The sequence below is a fragment of the Phaseolus vulgaris genome, chromosome 6 (genome assembly GCF_000499845.2).
Source record: "Phaseolus vulgaris cultivar G19833 chromosome 6, P. vulgaris v2.0, whole genome shotgun sequence".
In the NCBI taxonomy this organism is placed as follows: Eukaryota; Viridiplantae; Streptophyta; class Magnoliopsida; order Fabales; family Fabaceae; genus Phaseolus; species Phaseolus vulgaris.
In genome coordinates, this window is record NC_023754.2 from 25,467,648 (window position 1) to 25,492,031 (window position 24,384).

General features: G+C 28.1%; 2 protein-coding genes and 1 long non-coding RNA gene across 4 annotated transcripts; 1 reads left to right on the forward strand and 2 right to left on the reverse strand.

Moving 5' to 3' along the window:
- Positions 1-4,244: 4,244 nt before the first annotated feature.
- Positions 4,245-6,053, reverse strand: LOC137832227 (autophagy-related protein 8C-like). Of its 2 annotated transcripts, XM_068640275.1 has the most exons (6): positions 5,914-6,053; positions 5,744-5,806; positions 5,533-5,588; positions 5,401-5,453; positions 4,597-4,715; positions 4,245-4,526 (listed from the first exon to the last, which is right to left on the reverse strand). In XM_068640275.1, the coding sequence occupies exons 2-6, from the start codon at positions 5,778-5,780 to the stop codon at positions 4,426-4,428; spliced, it is 366 nt and encodes a 121-aa protein (XP_068496376.1). In that variant the 5' UTR covers positions 5,781-5,806; positions 5,914-6,053; the 3' UTR covers positions 4,245-4,425. The 2 variants fall into 2 exon arrangements, with proteins under 2 accessions (XP_068496376.1, XP_068496377.1); XM_068640276.1 differs by having other exon boundaries at positions 5,744-5,969.
- A 7,990-nt stretch (positions 6,054-14,043) lies between these two features.
- Positions 14,044-15,171, forward strand: LOC137833156 (uncharacterized). Its single transcript, XR_011084691.1, has 2 exons — positions 14,044-14,531; positions 14,792-15,171. It is a non-coding gene; the product is annotated as an uncharacterized lncRNA (long non-coding RNA).
- Positions 15,172-21,227: 6,056 nt separating this feature from the next.
- LOC137833157 (protein S40-1-like) lies at positions 21,228-22,404 on the reverse strand. The gene has a single exon (XM_068641518.1). It carries the CDS (start codon positions 22,112-22,114, stop codon positions 21,581-21,583), a length of 534 nt encoding a protein of 177 aa, XP_068497619.1. The 5' UTR covers positions 22,115-22,404; the 3' UTR covers positions 21,228-21,580.
- Between the last annotated feature and the right edge of the window lie 1,980 nt (positions 22,405-24,384).

A 24,384-nucleotide genomic window follows, 5' to 3' on the forward strand; every position in this document is an offset into this window, starting at 1 on the left:
CTTTATTCCTTTCATTTATGAAAAATGCAGATTTTACTCAAAAAAATTAAAAGGAAAGAGTGAATTAGAAGCATTAACATCGTTGGCCTAAAGATAACACTCAACAAGAGGTCTTCGCAGTTTCCCAGGAAATGTGATTTTAAATTTCAAATTTAACAAAAAAAATACCACTAAACGAAGTTGATGCTTGAAGCAGTTCAAAGTTTTTATGACCAGAAGCTAATGTTGTACCCACAAAGTACAACAGGGTTCTCTTTAATTTAATCTCTGATTTTGATGCGTCTTATTTTGCCTTCAAATGGTGTATGATAACACAATGATTGAGTGCTATTATAATAAATTAAGTAGAAGAGACGGGAACAAGGGAAATACATGCATTGATAGAACTGGACTATAAGGTGGTGCCAACATAATAATAAAACGACAAATACCCAATTCACATTGTCTGGAGGGACAAGGTTGAGAATTAAAAATTAAGAAAGGCATCACAAAGTTTGCTTAACAAGGCGGAAATATTCAACTTGGTGAATCTGCAAGTGTTGCTACGAAAACAACAACATAAAACATGTATTAGGAAAAGAATAAAGAATGTATTTGTTGGGTTACTCGAGTGTAGTTATCTGAGAAGAAGAGAAACGAGAGAATAAATATGATTGTGGAAGAAGAAAAATGATTTATTCTCACACTATTTCAATGAGTCACAGCAGTATAATATATAATGTAAAATAAAATAGAAACAAGATATACTTAACAGACCTAAAACATCAACTTAAAAATAGAATACCATTCTAACGAATATTAAGACAATAAATTTGTGATTTTTTTCCTACTCATTTCGGTCACTGACAATCGAATCTAACACTGACAATCGAGTCAGACTAGGTAGCACCCATGTCTTTAACCATTATTGCTTAGTTTTCAACTCTTACACCTGGGAAAAACTTGTACATCTGATTCTATTATAGTTTGCCAAAAATCACATCTGGTTAGATGTTGTAATATAACTTATTAAATAACAAATGACATGTAAAATGTAGACTTTGTAACCAAACATACTATATAAGGTACGGCATGATTCTTGGATCTATATGATTCACCGGCACGTGCCCGATTGATGTTGCAAATACGATATTTTTCAAGGCAAATGCTTTCTTATGTGTTTGATTCATCAATGAAAAAGTTCATTATGAGGCCTCCCTCACGAAATTTGTTAAGATGTAGCAATCATTTAATGATCCATTGTTTCCGAGTAATGAAAAATGAGTTCCTAAACAAATCTAACAAAGCTTTAACAATTAATGTATTCTTCTTTTATTGTATGCACCGACAAATAGGATAGTGAAAGTCGGGGAGCGAAGCACCAAGTTGGGCTGATGGTGAATGGGGGGCAAGTGGTATTGGTGCTAAGGAGGATGATATCTCTTGTTATGGTTTATAGTTCAAAGGTTTTTGTGGGTTACCGTGGTGTATTAATTTCTATCCCTTTCTCTCTTCAAATCTATCACAAAACTTTGATCTCCTTTCTTATTAAGCTCCACCTCTTTATAGGAGAATAAATTTTCCATATATATGGTACTAGAAAACAAATTTCAAAAAATTGCGAATTAGTTGGTCGATTCCCATGATTTTTGTTCTTGGTCAGACCTCTCAAAATGTACTTAAGGAATTTGAGGGGCTATTTTATCCCAAAATCAATGATTAGATATAACTCTTCAGGCTCTAGGGAATTTGAGGAACCAATCTCCCCAAAATCGATAACTAGATATCACTCTTTGGACGATATGGGACTTGAGAGACCAATCTTCTCCAAACTGATGACTAGGGGAATCCCTTTTTATGTTAATTAGTAGTTTTAGAAATTAGACAAAACATTTTTATGTCAACCGCCAACGTTAGGGATTAGGCTGAAACCTTTTCTCTGTCAATTAATAGTATCAATAATTAGGATGAAGCCATTTTTTTTATGTCAACTAGTAGTGCTTGGAATTAAGTAGAAGCCAACTTTATAGGAATGTCAATGTGGGTTGGCTCATCCCGCATTTGATCTGTCTCGCATAAGACGGGCCAACTCACACAACAATATATTTTTTAAAAATTATTGAAAAAAAAATATAAATTTAAACGAAGTTAATTTTTTTTTTTTTAGATAAATTAGGTAAATGGTCTCATAGTATTATTCTCACAAGACATGCGTAATAAGATATATGTAAATATTATAGAATGTGAAATTCAGAAACTTTTGAGGTTATAAAATCTAAAAGTTAAAAATTATTTTTTGGATGGTACAATATTCCAAATTACACAATCTATAATACAATTTTTTTTACATTTACATTCACATCATAAATAAATATAGGATTTATTTTTTAATATAGGATTTATTTTTACATTTACATTCGCGTCATAAATAAATAGCTATTAATATTACATTTTTTTTAATTTAATACAAAACTAATATTCACTTCTGAGTATTTAATTTTCTAATAAATTAAATTCACAGTTTTAATTTTTTAACTAATTAGTTCTTAAAGTAATTATATTTTTATATAATTATTTTTGAAATAATTATTTTTTAATGTAATTAGTTTCCTAAATTATTATTTTAAATATATTTATTTTCTAAAATATTATTTTTTAATATAATCTAAACTTTATTTTTTAAAATATATATTTTGTATAATTTTATGCAAAATATTTATTTTTTAAAATACTTATTTTAAAGATCATATTTTTTATTTTATAATTTTAAACTTTTCTTTCCCTTATTTTTAAATAAAAAAAGTAAAACACAGCTCAAAATTCAATTTTTTAAAAACAAAAATTTGAACAGATTTTCTAGCAAAATTACACATTCATATTCAGAATTTCATTTTCTTGATATTTGGATAGGTATACTATTGAGATAAAAAAAAAATAAAGTGTGTTATTTAAAAATAAAATCTAGATCGATTCCATAGAGAAAAAATTAATCAAGATTGATATTTCTTTAAATGTAAAATTACGGTTTAATAAATATAAGTGAATAAACTTTATTTTTTTAGTCCAATGTTCCATTCATTCTGAAATATATATTTTGCATTTCAAAAAACTGAATAAAAAATGATTGGAAGATAACCTACGAAATTAACGAAATGTAGAAAGAAATAGCCTAAGTTCGGACAACCCAGAAACCTAGTGACAGGATATACCTTTCCATTAGTTTGTACTAGCTCACCATTGTGTTGGGACTGTTACTTCCTGTACCTCCATATCTTCTTCTTTCACCTCCATAATTTTTAAATTTCCAAAAATACCACTCTATAATATTTCGGATTATGTAATCTGAAAGTCATTTTTTAAAATTGTAATTAGTTTTCGGATTACATAGTTCGGAATTCTTATTTAGCTTTCGGATTATGTAATTCAGAAGTCTTTTTTCAAATGAGTTTCTAAATTACGTAATTCGGAAACTACTTTATAGGAGGTGACACTAGAAGGATAAAAATGTATTTTCATGTTGTGTATGGAGGTGGCAGAAGAAGATGTGGAGGTGCAAGAAGAAACAGTCTTGTGTTGGTGCTTGAGGTCACAAAATGGGCCGAATGCACCGGTCCGTTTTGGATTAGCTTTTTGATCTGTCATTTTGTATTCGTCTAACTCGTTAACTAAAGACCACCTAGAGGGGTAGACTGGTATGCCAATTCGTTCTTTTTCATTTTTGATACTTTTAAAAAAGAATTATATATTTTAAAATAAAAATTAATGATAATCAATGTTTTATAGAAAATTTTATTTACGTTATTTTTTAATACATATTGATTCATTATTTATTTTGTTAGATATTAATTTTTTTTATTACAATATTAAAATTTGATTTAATTTTATTGTTTTGTATTTTTATTTTTTTAAAATAATATCAATAATTAGCTCACCCTATGAATTACTATTTTAACACAAACTTAATAGGTCAGTTCGTCTCGTCCGCAGCGGTCTCGTCTTACTTTTGGCAAGTTAATGGCCTATTGGATTAGACTAGTCCGTTTTATCACCCTAGTTGGTGCGGAGTGTTTGTGCATCACTTTCCTACTCAAAAACTTTGTATCAATAGTGCTCTTCTATAGAGTTTTCACCCAAAACCTACTATAAAAAACTATATCAGCGTTACTGAAACTCAGCAACACAATTCAAATGCTTGGTAACCAAATCTAAATTCATCCACTGACGATTTGGAGTAGGAAAGTGATAACATAAAGTAGATGTTCGAGTAACAGAATTCTCCAAAAGGACATGCATTGACAATTGGTGGGTGGTAATCAAATAATAATTTAAAGATAAAAAGCTTAATCAAAGTGTCGGATAACAATACTAAAAAAGGCCGTGCACTGATAATTGAGTGCAGAGAAACATCATCTTGTGGGAGCTATTTACAGAACTTAACAGGCATTATTATGCCTTGTGGGATCCGAAGGTGTTCTCTCCACTGTAAGTCATGTAAAGAAAGCCATCTTGATCCTTATTTTCCTCATAAATAGAAGACATCAGAGCAGCTGCAAGAACAAGGATTTAGAACATAATCATTGCAAAAAAGGTAAAAACATCATTTGGGATGATACTCACCAGTTGAAGGTAGCGTGTTATTGATGAAAACAAAAATAGCCTTCTCTGCACTGAGCTTAATCCTTTTGCGGACAACGTAAACAAACTGGCCAACAGTCAAATCAGCAGGGACAAGGTATCTGCATCATCACAACAAGGTTAATATGTCTAATCCTTTGTAGCAGGAATATTGAAAAAAAAACTATGTCTGGTCCTCCAACTTTCAAACTTCTCTAGTTTACATACACGCTTCAATATTCAAAATAAACAAAAAACCATCGAACTAGTATCTCGTAGGTAATTTCAACGTCAAATAAGAGATTGTGAAATTTGAAAAAAAAAAACAAAGGCATTAGTCATAGCCATTCTGCACATGCATATGCAGAATGCCCCATTCAAAACTCAAATTACCAGACATCCGTAAACAGCGACTTCTTCTATTAATTGTTCTTCAAACTAAACCTTAATAAGATCAAGTAATAGAGTCCATCGCTGCAATGACAGGCGAATCAGAACACTCCATCGTGACCAACAACCTATGGCTTGGCCAAATACACTCACTTCGGATTCCCAATAAGAACTGCATTTGTACATTCTGGCATCGCTCGTTAATCTTTTACAAATACCATTCGATCATGAAGTTAGGGGTGGCGGACAAAAACATCGTAGCAAACATGCTTCATATATTTAAGCATACAAAATAAATAAATCTTGATCACCATCCAGTACCACTATTTTATATGAACATTAAAGTATCAATATGCCCCCCTCCACAAATAAATATAACAAGATTATTAATCAAGAGGGTATTAGAAAATCATTTACTTCTTCTTATCAATGTCAGGAAAGTCAGTTCTTTCAGCTTTCTCCACAATCACCTGCACATAATAGCCATATTAAAAAAAGCGCAGCAAGAATAAAACATAAACAGAGCATCAACATTGAGTACAATCTTACAGGTATTCTATCGGGATATTTCTCTCTAATGCGAGAAGCTTCGGCCTGCCTTCTTTCTGACGCGTAAAAACATCAAAATGTTAGTAAAGTCGAATGAACAAGGGGTTTCATTCTTCAATTTTTAATTTTGACAATACAAAAGGCGTGGCCAATAAAAAAGTGTTTGGATTCCAATGATTATAAGAAATTGAAGAAATCGAAAAAAAAGTACCCAAGGGATGTTGACGCTTGAAGGAGGTTTTGGCCATGATGAAATGGGGAGAGTAATTGGTATCTGCAGATTTGAAACAGCGAAACAGAAAAAATTGGGCCACCACCGAAACCGAAACGAAAACGGGAGTATAAAGTCGAAATGAAGAAAAGAAAAGGAAAATGCGAAACCTAAGAAATGGAAGAGGGTATGTCTCTGTCTGGGTGGAAATGAGATGAAGAAGATGAAGATGAAATTAGGGTTTTGTGTTGCTTGTTATGTTCTGTTCGAGTCCAACACGGAAAGTCTACTTATACTTTCTGCATACGCCTCCAATTGTCTCTTTCACAAGTAAACTTCGCTGCCTTCTTCCAAAATGGCACATTGACACGTAACCAATTTGCATTATCTTTTTCGTTTTATGTTAGTTTTTATATTATATATATACCAGCAAACAGTTTCAAAATTCAATTTCCATTATTAATGGTTGAACACAATATATATTTTAGGCTAAGAGGAAGCTAGCAAGGGACCCATATGAAAACCATAAAAAAGTAGTCGAAATTAGTTATTTGTTTTTTTAATTCATAAAGTTACAGTAATTAAGATTAATATAACTAATATACATCGGATTAAATCAATTCATTGTATACTTAAATATTATATCAATGCATATAAAATATTTAAATTTAAAAATATGTTAAAAGTTATTTTGATTTCGTAACTCAGTTATTATATAACTAATAATTTAGGCAATATCTGTACAAGAGGGTTTTTTTACTGAGATACATTTTTTTAATTGATAAGAAACATATAATTATATTAATTATAACTAATATGATATTTATAATTTAAACAATTAGATTAATGACTTGCAAAATTAAGAAACTTATAAATTTTAACTAAACCAATAAATTGAATTGTTAAATTTTTATGATTTTTTATTGTAATTGATTTATTAAGTTTTATAGAGTACTTTTTTATATCATACTAACCACTTGCCCAGTGATTAAAAAAATAAATAAAATAAATTTATTTAATTATGGTATATTTAATTCCAGTTTATAACAAACTTAAATTAATAAAAATAGCAAGATCTATTTTAAAAAAAGGAAATAAACAATAAATATAAAATTAAATAAATATGGTTATAAATAAAAACAATATTCCTAACTTCATGGAGTAAACTGTGTTAGCATTAGCATATTTGTTAATGAAGTTAATAAATAGGAATAACAATATCTAATTTGATTAATAATAGACTGTTATCCTTGTGAGATCATTGAACTGATCTAACATCTTCCATGCTCACCTTTTCTATTTAAAAAAATCATTTCATTATCCACTTTGTTACTTGTTCCATTTTTATTTACAAATTATTTGCATTTTTTTTTATATCTATGGATATTTATAGATATCCATTTTTTTCCAAAAAAAAATTGTGATCTACAAACAAAATAATCTGAAAACTAGTCTTTGAAAATATAAATTAAAAAAAATGCAGATCTAAAGTATAAATATTGTAAAATTAATTTGTCTATGTTCAAATAAGCCGCACTCTATTTTCTAAAAAAAATTGTACTCTAAAATATTTATTTAAATGAAATTAGTTCATTTAAAAATAATTTTAATTCCACAAATGTAGTAAATCAATAAACTACGTTGTGAAATACTTATTTAGTTACTCGTGTTTTTGTTATCAACAACTTCCCTTTAATTTTTCATTTGTTTAAATCTTGACAAAAATAAATAAATAGCGAATAATAATGATATTATTATTAAAATTTGAATATAATATTTTAAAAAATAGTTTGAAAGTTGATTCAAGTGATAAATGAGTTAGAGAGATGAAAAAAGTTTTCTCCAAAAAAAATAATTAGAAAATGAGAGTACTAAATTATAGATATATCCAATAACCAGATATAATAGAAAAAAAATTAAAAAAAGAAGGAATAGTAACAAAAGTAAACAAGAATAACAATAAACAATAACATGACTAGTAGTAACAAAACAATTTCACATAGGACAAGTTTAAAAGATACCATTATTTAGGCTAGTCACAGTCGTGAAAATGGGAATGTGCTGTGGGCTATCTTTTTATGCCAGGCCAATTTCTTAGTGCACCTTCACATCTTAGTTGTAATTTTTTTTTTAATTCCAACAATATTTTTTTTTAAAATATGGTGAAGAGTGTAGTAAGCTATTTTTCATTTTCAAATAATAGTATTTACTTGTAGTTATGAATGTTGGTGATTGAGACAAGTACTTCAAATTAAAAATTAAAATATATTTTAAAATTATATTTTAGATTATATAATTTAAAAAATATTTCAAATTTAAAAAATATTTTAAAATTATATTCTAGATTATACAATTTAAAAAATATTTTAAAATTATATTATAGATTATACAATTTAAAAAATATTTCTAAATATAAAAATACCTTCTGAATTTTACCGCAAATTACATTTTTTTTTCAAAGACTTCCGTCATGTTTAAGATAGATCCCACTAAATTAAAAAGTATTAGTTTATATGCACTAAACAAATTAAAACTAGATAAAGTATAATTTGTATATACTTAAATAAACTAGAAAATGGTGATACACGAGAGAATAAGGGATTCCTTTATTATTTAAATATTAATTTTATTTTTGAGCATTTTATTTTATCTTATAATTATATAGCAGTTATGTATAAAACTAGATTGTAGTCTCGAATACCGAAAGACATTTAGCATTCCAGCATACGAGTCATTCAGTTGAAACAAAGTAACGTGATATCCATTAAGAAATGACTCACCTTCTGAGATAAATCCATAATAAAAATATAATTAAAATAACTGATCACTCTCTAAATAAGATTAAGAGAGTATTATATTTAAATAGATATGGGATAATCCATCTAACACGAAAAGATCTCCATCTAACACGAAAATATCTTCATAAATAAGAGTTTCAAAAGTAAAAATAATTATTTTTTAACTATAATATAATACTTATGACCTAGATATATTCACTGTTATCTTGAGTGTCAAAAGATATCTTAAATATTTATTAAAATAATAAAAATATTTAATAAATTTGTGTGCTAAAATTTAAAAAAAAAGGGACGTAAAAGTTTGTATCACGAAGTTGGAGGAAATGAGAAATTGAAGAAAAATACCGTGTTGTTGAGAAGCGCAAAAGAGAATATTGGTTTGGATCGAGATAAAATTCAATTTTTTTTGGGGTACTTAGTTATAAGTGTCGTGTGCTGTTTTCATGTGTTATTAAAAATAGTTATAAGGACTATGTTGATTGGAGTTAGTAGCATATAAAGTTGGAGGAAATGAGAAATTGAAGAAAAATACCGTGTTGTTGAGAAGCGCAAAAGAGAATATTGGTTTGGATCGAGATAAAATTCAATTTTTTTTGGGGTACTTAGTTATAAGTGTCGTGTGCTGTTTTCATGTGTTATTAAAAATAGTTATAAGGACTATGTTGATTGGAGTTAGTAGCATATAAAGTAGAACGGGTCTAATGAAAGGCAAAAGTATCTTTTTTTAGCAGAGATTAATGTGATCTAACCATTTATTGCATTGTCTCTTGATTTTAATTATGCGTTAAAGTTTACGAATAATAATAATAATTATTATAATAATAGATAATAAATCATTTATTTATTTGTTATGGTTTTAGGAGAATCTTATTTTATATATGAGATGAAAACATTAATGAAGTGAAGGATTATGATAGTGATAAAATTATTTTTATTTGAATAATGAAGCTCGTGAAGGATGTTGGATATCGATATAGTGAGCTTAAGTTTAAGTTTTGGTGGAATGAAAATAATGCTAGCATAGTATAAGTTTTGATGACCTTGTAAAAGAAGATATTGAATATAACTATACGTCAACAAAATTGGATCGTTATAGTGAGGATAAGAAGATGGTCTATTACAAAAAAAGAGTAAAGAAATACAAATCAAATGGAACAAGATAAAGTTTTAAGTTCAAGCTAGGAATGTACTTTAGTTTACTAGGAATGTTTAAGGATGCTACAATGGAACATGTTGTATTAAGTGTAAAGAAATCAAAGGTCATTGGCACAAAATACATGCTAGAGAAGTTGGTAAGAGTTAGACATTCCATTTTTTTTATTGATAAATATAATTATAACAGCTTTTTGGAACAAAATAAAATCCAAATGAGTGACAAGACAAACTTTTGGCACATTATATTTATTATTTTTCAAAGACATATGTTTTTATTAATTAATTAGAAGCTTAATTCATTTATGTTTTGGTTAGGGTATTATGAATATATAGAATAAACTTATCCCCATTATGAAATTTAATTTTATATTTAATATTTGTATAATAATTTCAAGAAAAAATTAAGATGTGGAAGTTCGACAAGAAACTTTGTGATGTGAGCAACCAAGACAACTTATGTATTTGCATAGGAAGGTAAAATGAGAGAAATAAAACAAACTAATGTTGAAGCATATTGAATTGATTGGTGCAAATATGCATTTAATGCAAATGTTAGGTGTATTGTACCAAATGTACCATCAAATTTTGCACCAAATGATTAACTATCACAAGTAAAAAAAACCAACAAAGCTAATAGAAGTTTGTGATCAAACTTAGGAGAGTTATTTTTTTTTATTTATTTATTTATTTTTTGATCAGCGAGTTATTTTCTATTTACTTCCCCATAATTAATCATGGCATACACTTCATTAAAGTTTTTAAAAATACTTGTTGTAGTTGATATTGCATACTAAGTCTAAACAAGGTTGTATTATTGTAAAGGAAAAGTTAACTTCAAATGGAATTGATTTGACTAAAAACTTGGTAAAATCACCCTTTAAGATTTTCTTGATTTTATTCTAAGCTATAACTAAAGATTAACTACTTTATTGTCACTATGTAATTGCATACTCGTAAAAGCAAAATGAAGATTCAATGAACATTGATGAGGCAATAAGAGCATACTAAGCTTTTTAATGAAATTTGCAAAGTTGCATGAAGTTCACAAATCATAAAAAAAAATTAATTCATAGGGGACTTCCTTTGTCCTGTAATTTTTTAATCTATAAATGTATCGAAGAGTACATTTTAGTAATGTAAACTTTGGATGTAAACATTTTTCTTATTTAAATAAATATATTATTTTCAAAGCCAAAACAATTTAGTGCCTTTTAGAAACACATTGTCAACAAGATATACATATTGTATGAAGACCGTCATTTTTTATTGTATTAAAAATAAAATTTAGTGATAGTTGTTGGCCTAAAATATATTTTACCCATATAAAAAGACACAAGTGATTCATAAAAGAATGAATATCCTTTTAATTGTTCTTTTAATGTTATTTTTCTTAACAATATCCATTTTTTTTCAACTTTCTTCTTTATTATCCCTCTTTTATTTTTTATTTTTTCTTGATCCTCCATCATCTTCTTCCCTTCCTTTTATCATAATTTCTTTATTATCTTCGTGTATATTTTGCGTGGAATAAATTGAATGTAATAAAGAAAACTTTAAGGATTAAATTGCATTTTAGTGGGTATATACAGGAACTAAATTGAAATTAACATTTTTTTTCACTTTTTAAACATGCTTTAATTTCACATTTTACTATTATAATTTTAAATTGTTGGAAGTTTTACCACAACTTTAAATTTCACCAATTTTACTATTTAAATTTAAAAAATTATATTTTTTTTTTACCATTTCATCAACTGACTTTCAAATTATTTACAGTGTATTGACATGGATAATGTGATGTTTTACTTCCAGCAAATTACACATTTTACCACTGAAATTTTGTACCTTTCCAATTTTTATAATTTTTGTTTGGATTTCATAAAATTTATCTTGAACTTTTGATTTTGTAAATTTTACCGCTAAGTTTTCAGTTTGTGAATTTTACCATATGAATTTCAAAATTATACATATTTACATTTTGTTAATTGAATTACTTTATTTACAATGTGATTATGTGGCCAATAAATTAAATGAAGATATTTTATGTTGGATATATTAAAAATAACGATGTAATACACCTGCTCTTAAATATTAAATTAATTATTTAATTTATATGTATTTATTACAGAGAACCAATTTAAAATCTTAGGACTTTAATTTATTTCATGCTCAAAATTCTACCTAAGTTTATTTTTAATATATTATTCAGATGACCGGACAATGGTAAAATAACCAGTATATTCCACAAACCTGTAGGATAAACTAAGAACAATAAAAAAAATTATATAATGAATACATATAAATAACTGGTAATAATTACATGAACTTTTTGAGATTTTATTGAGATAGCTTTTATAACATAAACAATTTATCCTAAACTATTACAAAGTCCAAAAAATTCAAAGATCACATTTATTTTGCAAGAATTGGATTTAACAGCTAATAACATTCAAAGATTAACATAAAATTTAGTGAAAAAAAATTGCCATTCAATCTCATTATATTGTTATAGAATTATGATATCCAGAAAGAATATATAATAATGTTGAGAGGGTAAAAGTTTTGAGATGATGATTCTACTTTATAATTGGGTTTTGCAGTGTTTTGCTATAATAGATTATGGTACAATGATTTCATCCTCCCTCTTCCAAGCTTAATGTAATCTTAACAAACAAACATCGATTGTTTTTACTATGATCATAATTTACAATGAAATTTGGCGAAAACAAGGTTAATAAATGGTGGTTATGACTGAATGAAAGAAAGAAAGAAAGCGTGAATTGAGAAAAAAAAAAGTAGAATTGAGGCACACACGTTTTTAAAGTAAAAGGTTTTACAGAATGTGGGAAGCAATAAGTATGGCGACGAAAATAGAATTGTTAACGAGATGCAGAGATTTGTTTGTGATGAAATTAAGATAAAAGATAATTGGATGATTGGTTTGTGAAAGATGAATGAAATGGGTTGTGTTGTGAGTACCAATCTGGCCCTCATTTATGGGCATTGCTCGCGGAGAGACTACAGGCAACTTGTGACAGGTGAGGTCCCAGGCATGCATGGGAACTAATTAACACTATGTCTGCCGTTGTTCTACCACCTAAGGGAATTTATGTGAAACTTTGTGGGTCCACAATTATATCAAATCACTAATGTTTAACAACCCCCCCTTCAACTAATTCTTTTCACTTCCATCTTCATTTCTTTTTCTTTTTCCAATCAACCATCCTCATTTTCTCCCATAAACTTAACTAAATTCTAAACTTATAAGGAATCAAATACAAAAGTTATTGTTTTCTAAAAGGCCTCAAGCATATGATTTTGTAAAAGATAATTCTTTGTGCTTTTTCATTATGATGTTGTAAAACGGCCACCACAAGGTGCCAATGAATTTCCGGGCCAAATACCACTATACCAGGTTGAAATAGTAAGGTCTAGATCAAATCATAATAATAACTTGCTGCTGTATGTATCCGAGAAACTAGACAAGGAACAACCGTATTATGAAATCCTTTACAACATGTTAGTGGCATTAAGTAAAGGGTAATGATGTATCAACATCGTTATGCGATTTTTCTTTTGTGTAATTTGTTTCTATTTGTCAAGATGTTTACATGTCTACACTTTTAGAATACATCAACTGTTTTCCTTAAATAACGCCAGTGGACAAGTTTTGGGCAATTTTCATTTTAAATTCTGGAGAAAGAAGGCACAAAATAAGAAGATAAAATGGATTTGAAAAAGAAGAAAAAAAACAAGTAAAGGAAATGCTGCGTGAATGATGTATATACTTTCATGCGAGCTTCCTTTTTATGGATTTACGCCGAAAGACTGTGTCTTTTTTAACCAACTCCACTTACAGGTATCTCTGCCTTTGAATGTGGAAGAAAGTGGTGACCTGTTTGATAGATATTCATGAATGCAGGCTTTGCACATATAAAGGCTGTGACAAACACAATTTTCTTCCAATTTAAGTTGGTTCAATGCAAAATCCCTAACACAACACAAGACAACCAAACCACTACTCTATGCACAGCACAACACACCAACCACACACACTTTCTTTTTGCTAAAAGGTATTTGAATTTCAAATGCATGTGATTGGCAGCAGACCCAACTATCTATCCTGTGAGTTCATAAATATGAAACCTTGAAGCTAAACTCGACATCTTGTCTAACTGCACCTTCTCTGCTTGCTTGCTTGTGTTAAATATTACTAATTCAAAATATGCCTTTATCCAATTGCTTCCATTTCCTCACAATTTAATGTGCCCTCTTCCCATTCGTTGTTGGGTTGTTGGCAAATTTAATGCCACTATATTTAAGGCTCTGCATTTGTGTCTCTGCCTTGGTCCCTCCTGTCTCATCCATTAAATTTTAAGAATCTCACAGGACAACACACTTACTCCTACGAAACAATATGCCTCCTTCTTCATCGCTTTCTATTTTCTTTTCTTCATACCCCCCACTCACGTTAATCACTACTTGTTATGCTTTTTTCCTTCTTCTTTATCTGCGTTGTTTCTTCTGATTGATGCATATGCATGTCGGAGTTAAGTTACCATCTGGGGTGTATGTTTTCCTTGTAACTTAGTTACATGTTTCATTAACGAGTTTAAGGTTGTTTTGTTTCTTCAGACAGACAGAAAGCGCAGGAACTTGATGACTCTACGATATTGGTGTCTTAAACATACAATTAAGGGCCTGAGATATTGGTACGGTTCAATCAGAAGGCAGTGCTTTATGATTCTAAAGCTCTCTTTGTTTGATTGAGCCGTGCCAATATCACATGTAACTTTGAGCATCGCTTGAAGCAATCGGCATGCATCCTATTGAAGGTTTTTTCACTAACTATATTACTTTCTTTCCAGTATTCTTCTCCAATTAAAATTGAATTTTCATCTCAAATGATATCTAACTATTGGTATATTAAGGTCAATACGAGGTGAAATTCTAATTTTAGTTAAATAACAATACAAAAAACACCTTAAGAAGTGTGGCTATGTTTTATCTTTTGTGTGTATGGTGATGAGTATTTTAGTTGAGGAGGTAAACAAACAAAAAGTGAATACCAGTAGTTGAGGTTTTTGTTTTGCAGATGTCTCGGGATCTTCTAATTTGGTGTAGGAAGCAACCATGGTTCGATCATAGTCCTTCTTATGGAAGTTTTTTGAAGATGTCTGAGAAGTATGATGTGTGATGATGAATTTGTTGCAGTGGGATGAGAAAGAAATGAAAATGGTAAGGTAGCTGGAATTGGTTTTGATTTTTCTCTTTTCTTTTTTGGGTGGTAGGGACTTAATTAACGTGACCAAGATAAATCTATCTTTCACGTTTAGTTTGCTTCTATTTAAAGCTTCATCTCTTTTTTGACAATCTAGTATTATAGTAGGTGTCTAGGTGACAAGATCCGAGCTTCGTCATCCTTTTATTATTATTATTAAAGCACTTTCCAGGTAATACACATTTTTGGAAATATTTCTCTATCACAACCTTCCTTAATTCAAATTATTGTAATTTGGTGGTCCAAAATACATCAATTTATAACTCACTTTCTTTCTTTATGTAATCAATATTTTAGCTTCACATGGAAAACGCAAAATTTCAATAAAAAGAAAAATACTAGCATTACATTTTCTAACACATTATTTCTCTTTAAATTCACTTGTTTGACTCTAGGAAGAAGAACAAGACTTGCACATTTAATGAGACTATAATATAGTTTAATTAATCATGTTTATAATATTTTTATGATGGTACTTTGAAACTCCATTCTCTTTTATCAAAAAAGTTATTTGACATCAATTCATATTTTTTACTTTTATAATAATTATTTTGCAAATATATCACAAACAAATTTTAATAAGTTCATAGAATAATTTTTTTAGACATCTCTATATTATAATGTTTTTCTTTGACATGTTTCTTATAGTTGAAGAAATGAGTCAACTCACTTGCTCCATCCTAACTCTGCTGAATCCAAACTAAAAAAGTCTACAAGATCAACAGGTCCACTTAAAAAAGCTTGTAACAGTAGAAAATAAGGCTAGTCAATGGTTATTTTAAATTGTTTTTTTTTGGGGGTTAATATGAGCTTTTAAAAAAAGTGAATTTAGATCTTAAAACATATTTTTACTGAATACATATATCAAATTATTGAATACATAATTCAATTTGAAAATTTATTGACTTAAACCTTACACAATCTAATGTAAGGCTCTTTGTACTGTGAACAAATATATTTTTTCTTTGTTTTCTATTTTAAAATTTTACAATTGTGTAATTCTGAACATTGATTGTGTATAAAAACATTTTTTAAAAAAAAATATTTTCTGAACCAAGTAATGTAGTTGTAAAGTTTTATTTTAAATATTTAAAAAATGATAAATTTCTAAATATTTATAATGTTAAAATATTGATATATTTATTAAGAAAAAATATGAATAAAGTGTTAGGTGATCTAATAATAAGGTAAAAATATTAAATTAATTGATTTTATCCTCCTAAATAGTTATTAAATTAAAGTAATAAAATTATATAAATAATTTTTAAAATATATGGAATATTTGTCAATTTAAGAGTATGAGGCTATAGTCTGGTACAAAAGGGGTGATAGAGAACATACTTTTCCTTTTCCCAAAGCACGCTCTACTGTGGGCTACTCCCCTATAAGCCCTCTCTCTCAAATAGAGATGGGTTCTACATCTAGTTTTCATGTTATCTTTTATTCTATTTTAAAAAGAAGAAATAAAATGAAAATGAAATATATTTTATAATTAAAATTAAAATTAAAATCTTTAGTGAAACCAAATATTTCCTATTTTCTTTTCTTATTATTCTATTTTAATATAACTTGTCCAGTTCTAGGGTAAGTAGTTTAGTTGTTAGCAATAATGATTAGATTATGAAAAAAGATTTTGGCTTCTTATATACACGTCATTGGATAAAAGTGACTGGGAGTTTTATAATATTTTTAAATAATTAAAATTTCCTTTGTCAATTAGTTAGAGGTTTAATTTGTGATGATAGTATTTTGAATATAACATAAATTGTATTAAAACGAACATTCTCATTTTATACGTCTCTAATGTTTCTAGCCATGAATAGATTATATTAATACTATAACTAAAAAATTTAATGTGATTAAAAAATAAAGTTTAGCACTTAGTATTAGAAAGTGAACATAAATTTGGTTTCTATTTATTTATATAAATATTTTTATTTATTTAGATTAAAGGTGAGATCTCCAACGCGTAGGTCATTTAATTTTTTTTTTCTTTTACTGAGATAACATGTGCCTTGAAGATTCTTTATGTCGGTCTTCACTCATGTTAAGAAGAGATTATTAGCCTAAGGTTCCATCTTGAACTGATTGTGTGAAATATATAGGAAATGGGAACATGAATATGTAAAGCTAAACACGGAAAAATGGTGATACCGCAAACTCTGCTGTATTAAAGATTGACTAAATGAAATCACGGAAACAATATACATAATTATAAATTTTTTTAAAAAAATAAACAATACAGAATTTAATGTAATTCGGTAGTTAATCTCCAACCTACTCTGGATAACTTATTAAGTTTTCATTATATTTGTTACAATTTTATTATAAACACAAAATTATTTTAAATAAAAATTATAGAAATGACATAATACAATAAATAAGTTCATTCACTAAAACAAGATGTCTAGTCAGCGCAATCCAATTGATCTTTCTTTCACAGTCAACAATCGCATACATGTAGAAGAAATGACATGTAGAAGAAATGATTGAGATTCATGAAATCTATTGGAGAAATACCCAAATAATAACTTAAAAAGTGTTTATTCAAGAAGTATTAAATTAAGGAAGATACGCAGGGATGAAGAGCAGAACCTTCAAGGTTTAGCTATATCTTAAAATTTTCAAGCCAGCAGGAAATCATGAAATTATTCCCACCAAGCATTGTAAAAGGTATCAAAATAGTACCAAAAAAACAAAATTCCTCTGAATACTAGAAGGTTATGTTATGTCACAGAAGGACTAAAGCAGTTTTGTTTTGCATTGTCCCTGTGTCCATCAGCTGAGGCTCTCCTATTAAAGTGAATACATTTTTTTCCTTTAATAGACAGCAGCTTGAGAATATAGAAACTTGGTGTTTTCTTTGAGAACATATAACTGTTCAAACATTTCTTCCGTTTCTTGCAAGACCCTTTGTTTGTGCTTGCTCTAACATAGATAGCTTGAAGAGGCAACATAAGATTCATTGATTTTAATTTTAACTAACAAAAGACACATACACTAACACTAACGCTTCATTGAAATATAAATGTTTTAATTCTAATATAGAATGTCTTAATGCAAACTCCTATGAATTTTCAGAAGAGGTTTTTTTTTTAAGTGGAAAATGAAGATCTAGATATAACTTGGCTTTTTGAAAAAGGGGTTGAGATAGTTGAAAGCTAGGGTGGTGACCTTGCTGATTTTGAATAACCTATATAGAATGCTACAACAATTAAGACCATGTAGGCTCAATCATGTATGCTTATTTAAGTTTGACATGTAACTCAAGTTGTGTGATTCAAGCATTTCCATAAGAATCTCACACTCAAGAAACACCATATGCCACTTTGTTCAAAGCTCATAACAATAGCTAATGTGCTTACAAAAGTAAATAATCATCAACTTCTTCTCAACCAAATATATTATCCATTTCTCAATTTCTAGAAATAATTAAAACATTAATAAAGTTGTCTAGTTTAAAATAAATTATTACAGTAACACAAATTCAACACCTCCTTCTTACGTTCGCGATTAGTAAAATAAAAATACCAAACAAGATGAAAAAAAAATCTAACATTTAAAATATTAAAGAAAACTAATTATTCATCTTCTCGTCTACATTTCTTTTCTGTCTACGTACATATTTTAGTGCAACACCTTGACAACAGAAATATAACTAATACGATATTTATATTATAATGAAATATTTTTTTACTAAAGAAAATTTATATTCATACCTTCTGCAATGGGAGAGAAACATGGGTAAAGAAAACATCCACGGAGTGAACTCAATTATTGTTTTCTCTTTATAATATTTATTAAAGAGATTTTTATATTTATAATAAAATTGTAACCAATTAGTTGTTTATACGTTTTTCTCAAAATATTTATTTAAGAGATGTTTTAGAAAACTGTTAATATTTTTTTAAAAATGTTTTGTTAGGATTTAAAAAACTAAAAATGACTTATTTTTTAATAAGCTACTATAATACCTATTAAAGTAAACTGATATGAAAGTTAAACTACTCTAAAATAATCTGACGAGAAAAATTGTTTTAAAAGTACACAGAAGGGCATATTTAATAGTTATTACCAACTTCTGTTTTTTTTTTTAAGAATCGATTATTTTAAATTTTTATTTTTTTTAAGTTTAAATAAACTGGCCATTAATTTTTGAAAAATTAAATCAAACAGAAAACAAAGATTTCATTTTTGTTCTTGTCTCGAATGACTAATGACATGAAATTTTCTAACATAAATGGAGACAGAAATTAAGTCGGGAGAAAATTGTTTAGTGAAGTAAGAGATTTGGTGATTATTTTGAAGAAGATATACAAAATAATTGATTTATTAATTATATTTTATAAATAAATTATTTATTTTTGGTTACGATCATGAAAATGAAAAGTGTTTTATGTTTTTAAAGTTATTAATAATCAGTGGCGGATCCACATGGTTTCCACAAACTTTTTTACATAAATAAATATTATAGTTTTTATTTTGTCCCCATTAAAAAATAGTTTTGTCCCATGAGACAATTTCTTTTAAAAATATGAATGCAATTTTTTTATAAAAGATAAAATAAAATAAAAAAATGAATTAGTACTAATTTTGCCTTTCTAATTTATTTAGGTTTGATGATGAAAAATTACATTTTTTAAATAACTATTTATCAAAATAATAACAAAATTTAATTTAAAAAATAATTTAAACACACTAAAATTTTCAAAATTAACTATTTCTTAAAAGAAAATCAAAGAATTACTGTTGAAGATTCCACATCGAGATGAAAATACTTCATTGTATATAAGTGGGTGCAAACCTCACGTCATGAATCAGTTTTATGAGATTGAGTTAGGCTTAAAGTCCACTTTGTAATATGATATCAAAGTCATTTAAAGTCTATTCTAACGAATAAGAGTGTGTTTTTCTTCGTGAAGCAAAGTATAGGTAAACTTAAAAATTTTATTTATATTTTTACCAACTTAAGTCAAAAACGTGAAAACTCTTATTTCAAATTCATAACACTCATATTCCCATGGAAGCATATCTCCAGAAAGTTTTATTCTTGGTAGCTTTATAGTATTTTTTTTTCTTTTAGTGATTTTGTGTTCTTTTAGTTGGACTTATACTTTCTTTACACCAAAATAAAGAATATAAGATAGGACATTCTAAAAAGCAATACAAGCATTTATCATTTATCTTTTTCCAATGAAGAATAAGTATTATAGAATATAATTATTTTATAAAATATAAATTAGTAATTCCATATTATAGTAAAACTTATTCTGCATTGAGAAAGCAAATATGTATGTATAAAACCTAGGCTTTGTTGAATATGAATCCAGACACCCGGAGCAATGTATTTGAATGTAAATATTGTTTTAAAAAATCAAGAACAAAAGGATGAGGAGATTATATTTGGAACAGAACTTTAGTGTAAATATTGGTTTCCTAAGGATTTGTGTAGATCAAAAACAGTTTTTTAGGTAAAAAAATTGTAACAAAATATTAATTTACAGCTAAAATAAAAGAGGAAAAATAATCTATCAATGAGTAATAAAAAAAATACTAAATAGAATAAAATACAATAATTTAAAAAGAGAATAATAACAGAAACTTGAAAAGAAGTATATAACTACTAAGAGAATTTCACACATTTTTCTCAATTAATTTATTCTAAATTCTTAATAAAATGATATAATTGGAAAAATTAAACTTTTGAACAGAAAAAGTGGTCTACCAAAGTTCTAATATATAGGTTAGTGGAGTGCCAAATCAGAAAATCCACCAATTTGGAACTTTAGTTCTAAAAAGTTTGACAATATACATATTAATAACAAAGTATATAAGTTATCGAGATCAAATTTCAATTTAAACCATTCTAATCAGAAAGTGGTATAATTTAATACAGGTATTTTTTTTATCATATCGAAAGGTAATTTAGATATGTATGACAAAAATAAGCCATGTTTGCTTGAAATATCTATTCTTGTTTCAACTTTTAAATTTGTTCGAAAACTATTGCCATCTTAGAAATTTAAAACTCATTAGTGTATTGGTTGAAAGAATTAAAATAACAGAAATTTGTAATGCAATCTGTGATTTTGAGAAATGCTGCTTATTTCAATCTTTTAGATGTCCATTTTGTGATTCCTGAATTCCATACTATTTGTTTTATAATTTTTAGTTGGAAAAGACGATTACATTATAATATTTCAGTCTAAAAACATATAATTATAAAACCCTGGAATGAAACAATAAACAATGAGAAGTAACAACTCTTCCATTAGTAAGGTGCACCTCATATTAGCCTAAAACCAAAAATCTATCAGAAATCCCCTCAAAAATTTCAGAGGCTGCCACTGCTCACTTCCACTCATTCTTTTGCTTTCCCTATAAATCCTTCTTTTCCCAGAAAACTTAGAACAAGAAACAAATGCAACCTCCTCTAGAAGAAGTGGCACCCTATTCCATACCAAAATAAACTATATAATAAAAAAAACAAGTGCATGATAACTGAATCTAACAATAATAGACCATTTGATTATGGTAGAGCTACTAATGACACCAAAATTTGAAGCTTATATGATGACACATGACATGGTTGAAGACTAAGCACTACTCTATGAAGCCAGTTTTTGCCAAAATAGCATTCCTCACCTTGCTAAGATCTCTTCCTTTGAGAGTCCTCCCCATCCCTTCACACACAGAGAAAGATGAAATCTGGCTCCTTGCAAGCTTCCTTGCAATCCATTCATGTGGAGGCACCATGTCATCATCCTCATCATCACCACCCTTGTTGCATGCACCAGCATCCCTTGACCCCTTCGTGCAACTCTTCCCATAAATTTTAGACCAGTCAGGGACATCCATAGGTTCTGAGGAACCTTTCAACAATGGAGCATCAGAAGAAGGTGGGGTATTGGAATTAGCCCTTGCAATCTTTCTTGTGGCAGCAGGTAAGCGCCATGCAGAAGAAGAACCACAAGATTCCTTGCATGCCCTTGTGGTTTTTTGGGCAGAATCATCTTTCTGGTACTCTACACTCCACACATCTTCATCCAAATCTTTGTCCTCCATTGCTCCTCCACCAACACCCCAACTTTGATTCAGAAAAACACCTAGATCTGCCATTGTTGTTAGGTCTGCCATAGTGCCACCCCTAGATGGATGAGGTGTTTGTTAAATACACAAAGGAGTGTAAGAAGATTGAGTAATGAGCAGTGATGCCAAAATTACCTTTTTCAGTATATACAGACATAGATAAGTGAGACTTCTCCACCTAATGGTGTTGTGGCTTCTAATGAGATAAAATGGACTTTTTTCTCGTCTTGGGAATCAGAAGGCAGAAAGGTGTGAGGGAATAACATCAGGAATCTAGCTTGCTTTTGTTTCAATATCCCCCAAAAGGAACTAGAAGTTTTCAAAAAGGAAAAACCAACAAATGGTAAATGTAATTAACCCATGTTAAATACCAACCGGTACAAAGGAAGAAGCCTTGAAAATCCGAGTCCAGAAACACAGAAGAGTACATTATTATTTTTTTTAAACATGGGGTGGCAGAAAAAGGCAACAAAAGCAGCAAATCTATGTGACCACATTTATGTACACCTATAAGCGTGTATTATTGTTTGGTTCCAAAAAGAAGATGATGATATATAATCAAGAATGGAATTAATTACGTGGAAATGATGAATGTAAGGTGATTAAATGAAAGACCAAAAGGGGACATATGAAGTGGGATTGGGGAAGTTCCATGGTAACATTTTCATCAATTAACAAAACTCTCTTTCTTTTTCGTTTTCATTTTTGTTATCTGTTTTTAAAAAGCTGCATCTGCATCTTGATTTGGAGAGGTTGTAAGTGAGTATTAGCTGTAACCGTACTTTGGCAATCCTGAACCTTATCCTCAACTCTGTAAGAAAGCTCACTCATTCATTAGCACATGCAGAAGCTCCCTCCATCAGCACCATTTTGGCTGAGTCAGTGCCTTCTCTTCTAGGAGAGGCTGCTTGCCAAGTCAACTCAAACACTCTTTTCATTGGCTGCTGTTAGGACTTCCTAGGAGACTTGTTCATTTTTTACTTTTTTTCTAAAACTTTGCTCTTTTTACTAATTTATTCTCTGATTTTATAACAACTGTGTAAAATAGTAAGAACAACGTAAAAGTAAAGATTTTGGATTCGAATAGTTTAGAATGAATAAAGCAATGGAGAGAAGGGAAAAAAAGGTAAAAGTGAATACCTAATTTTTTTTGGTAAAGATCAGTTATTGAAACTGACATTAGTAATTCAATTAAAATTAGTAAAATAAATCATAGCAAACTATTAATAAAAAATAATATGCTGATAACGAAGAAATCATTGTAGACATCGATAAAATGATTTAATTTACATATAAAAAAAATATCTACCACATTAGTTGAGAAAACTCTAACTAATATTAAGGAATATTTACAATAACTATAACTATAACAACTTAAATTGCAAAATAACTTCTATTAAAACCAAAAAAAAATAAAAAAACTCTAATCAAAGTAATCATTCCAGCAATGTTTCAGTCTTAATGATACTTCAATCAAATCCAAGAAAAACTAGAATATCAAAATATAAAAAAATAGATAGAATTTTTTTTTTAAACCATCCAATTACTCTAATAAATTATAGAACTACCCAACAACATACTTTATCATAAAGTATTTCAAATTCTTTAAAAACATAATTACTCTTTTAAAATTTCCTATCTGAACCCCATAAAGGATACAGATTTAAATATAAATAATTTTAGATGAAATAAAACTTTTATAGATAATTTGACTATATAATGTAAGTATTCACGCATTCAAATTTATGAGTATTTAAAATTTATATAATTGATAAATTAATGAGAAAAATATTTTACTTATCCTTCAAGTAGACTTCGGTGAGTATACATATGCATGATTTTATCTATAAAAAAATTAAAATTGATTTAATTCTCACTTTATAAAATTTTAAAAAAAATCAATTCAAGTTTCATTTTTAAACTAATTTTAAAATAAAAATTTAAAATCTTAACCAAATCAAATTAAATGTAATCTAAATTATATGTTTTAAGTTATTGATTCAAAATATTTAATCAAGCACAAGTTCATCTATGTTATCATTGTATTTTAACATATAAGTAATATGTTTGGATGAAAGAAAAATAATATAGATAATGATATATTTCTTTTTATTTAGTTAATGAGTAAGTAGGAAAAAACTTATTTAAGTTTATATTTTCAATTTAAATCAACCTTTCTCTCATTTTTATACATTGTTTTGTTCACCGCAAATATTTTTTAAAATTGAAAAAAACAATTATAATTCCTCCTTTAAATTTGAGCTCATGACGTCTACAGATCTATCACTCCTTATTATGTACCTTTAATGTCCACATTA

What these genes read in the sequence shown, in the direction of transcription:
- LOC137832227 (XM_068640275.1), bottom strand. Translation starts at nt 5,780, where the DNA reads ATGGCCAAAACCTCCTTCAAGCGTCAACATCCCTTGG. An exon ending in AATATCCCGATAGAATACCT is followed by an intron (nt 5,454 to 5,532) that starts GTAAGATTGTAC and finishes TATTATGTGCAG; the next exon opens with GTGATTGTGGAGAAAGCTGA. An exon ending in TAACACGCTACCTTCAACTG is followed by an intron (nt 4,527 to 4,596) that starts GTGAGTATCATC and finishes TTGTTCTTGCAG; the next exon opens with CTGCTCTGATGTCTTCTATT.
- LOC137833157 (XM_068641518.1), bottom strand. Translation starts at nt 22,114, where the DNA reads ATGGCAGACCTAACAACAATGGCAGATCTAGGTGTTTTTCTGAATCAA.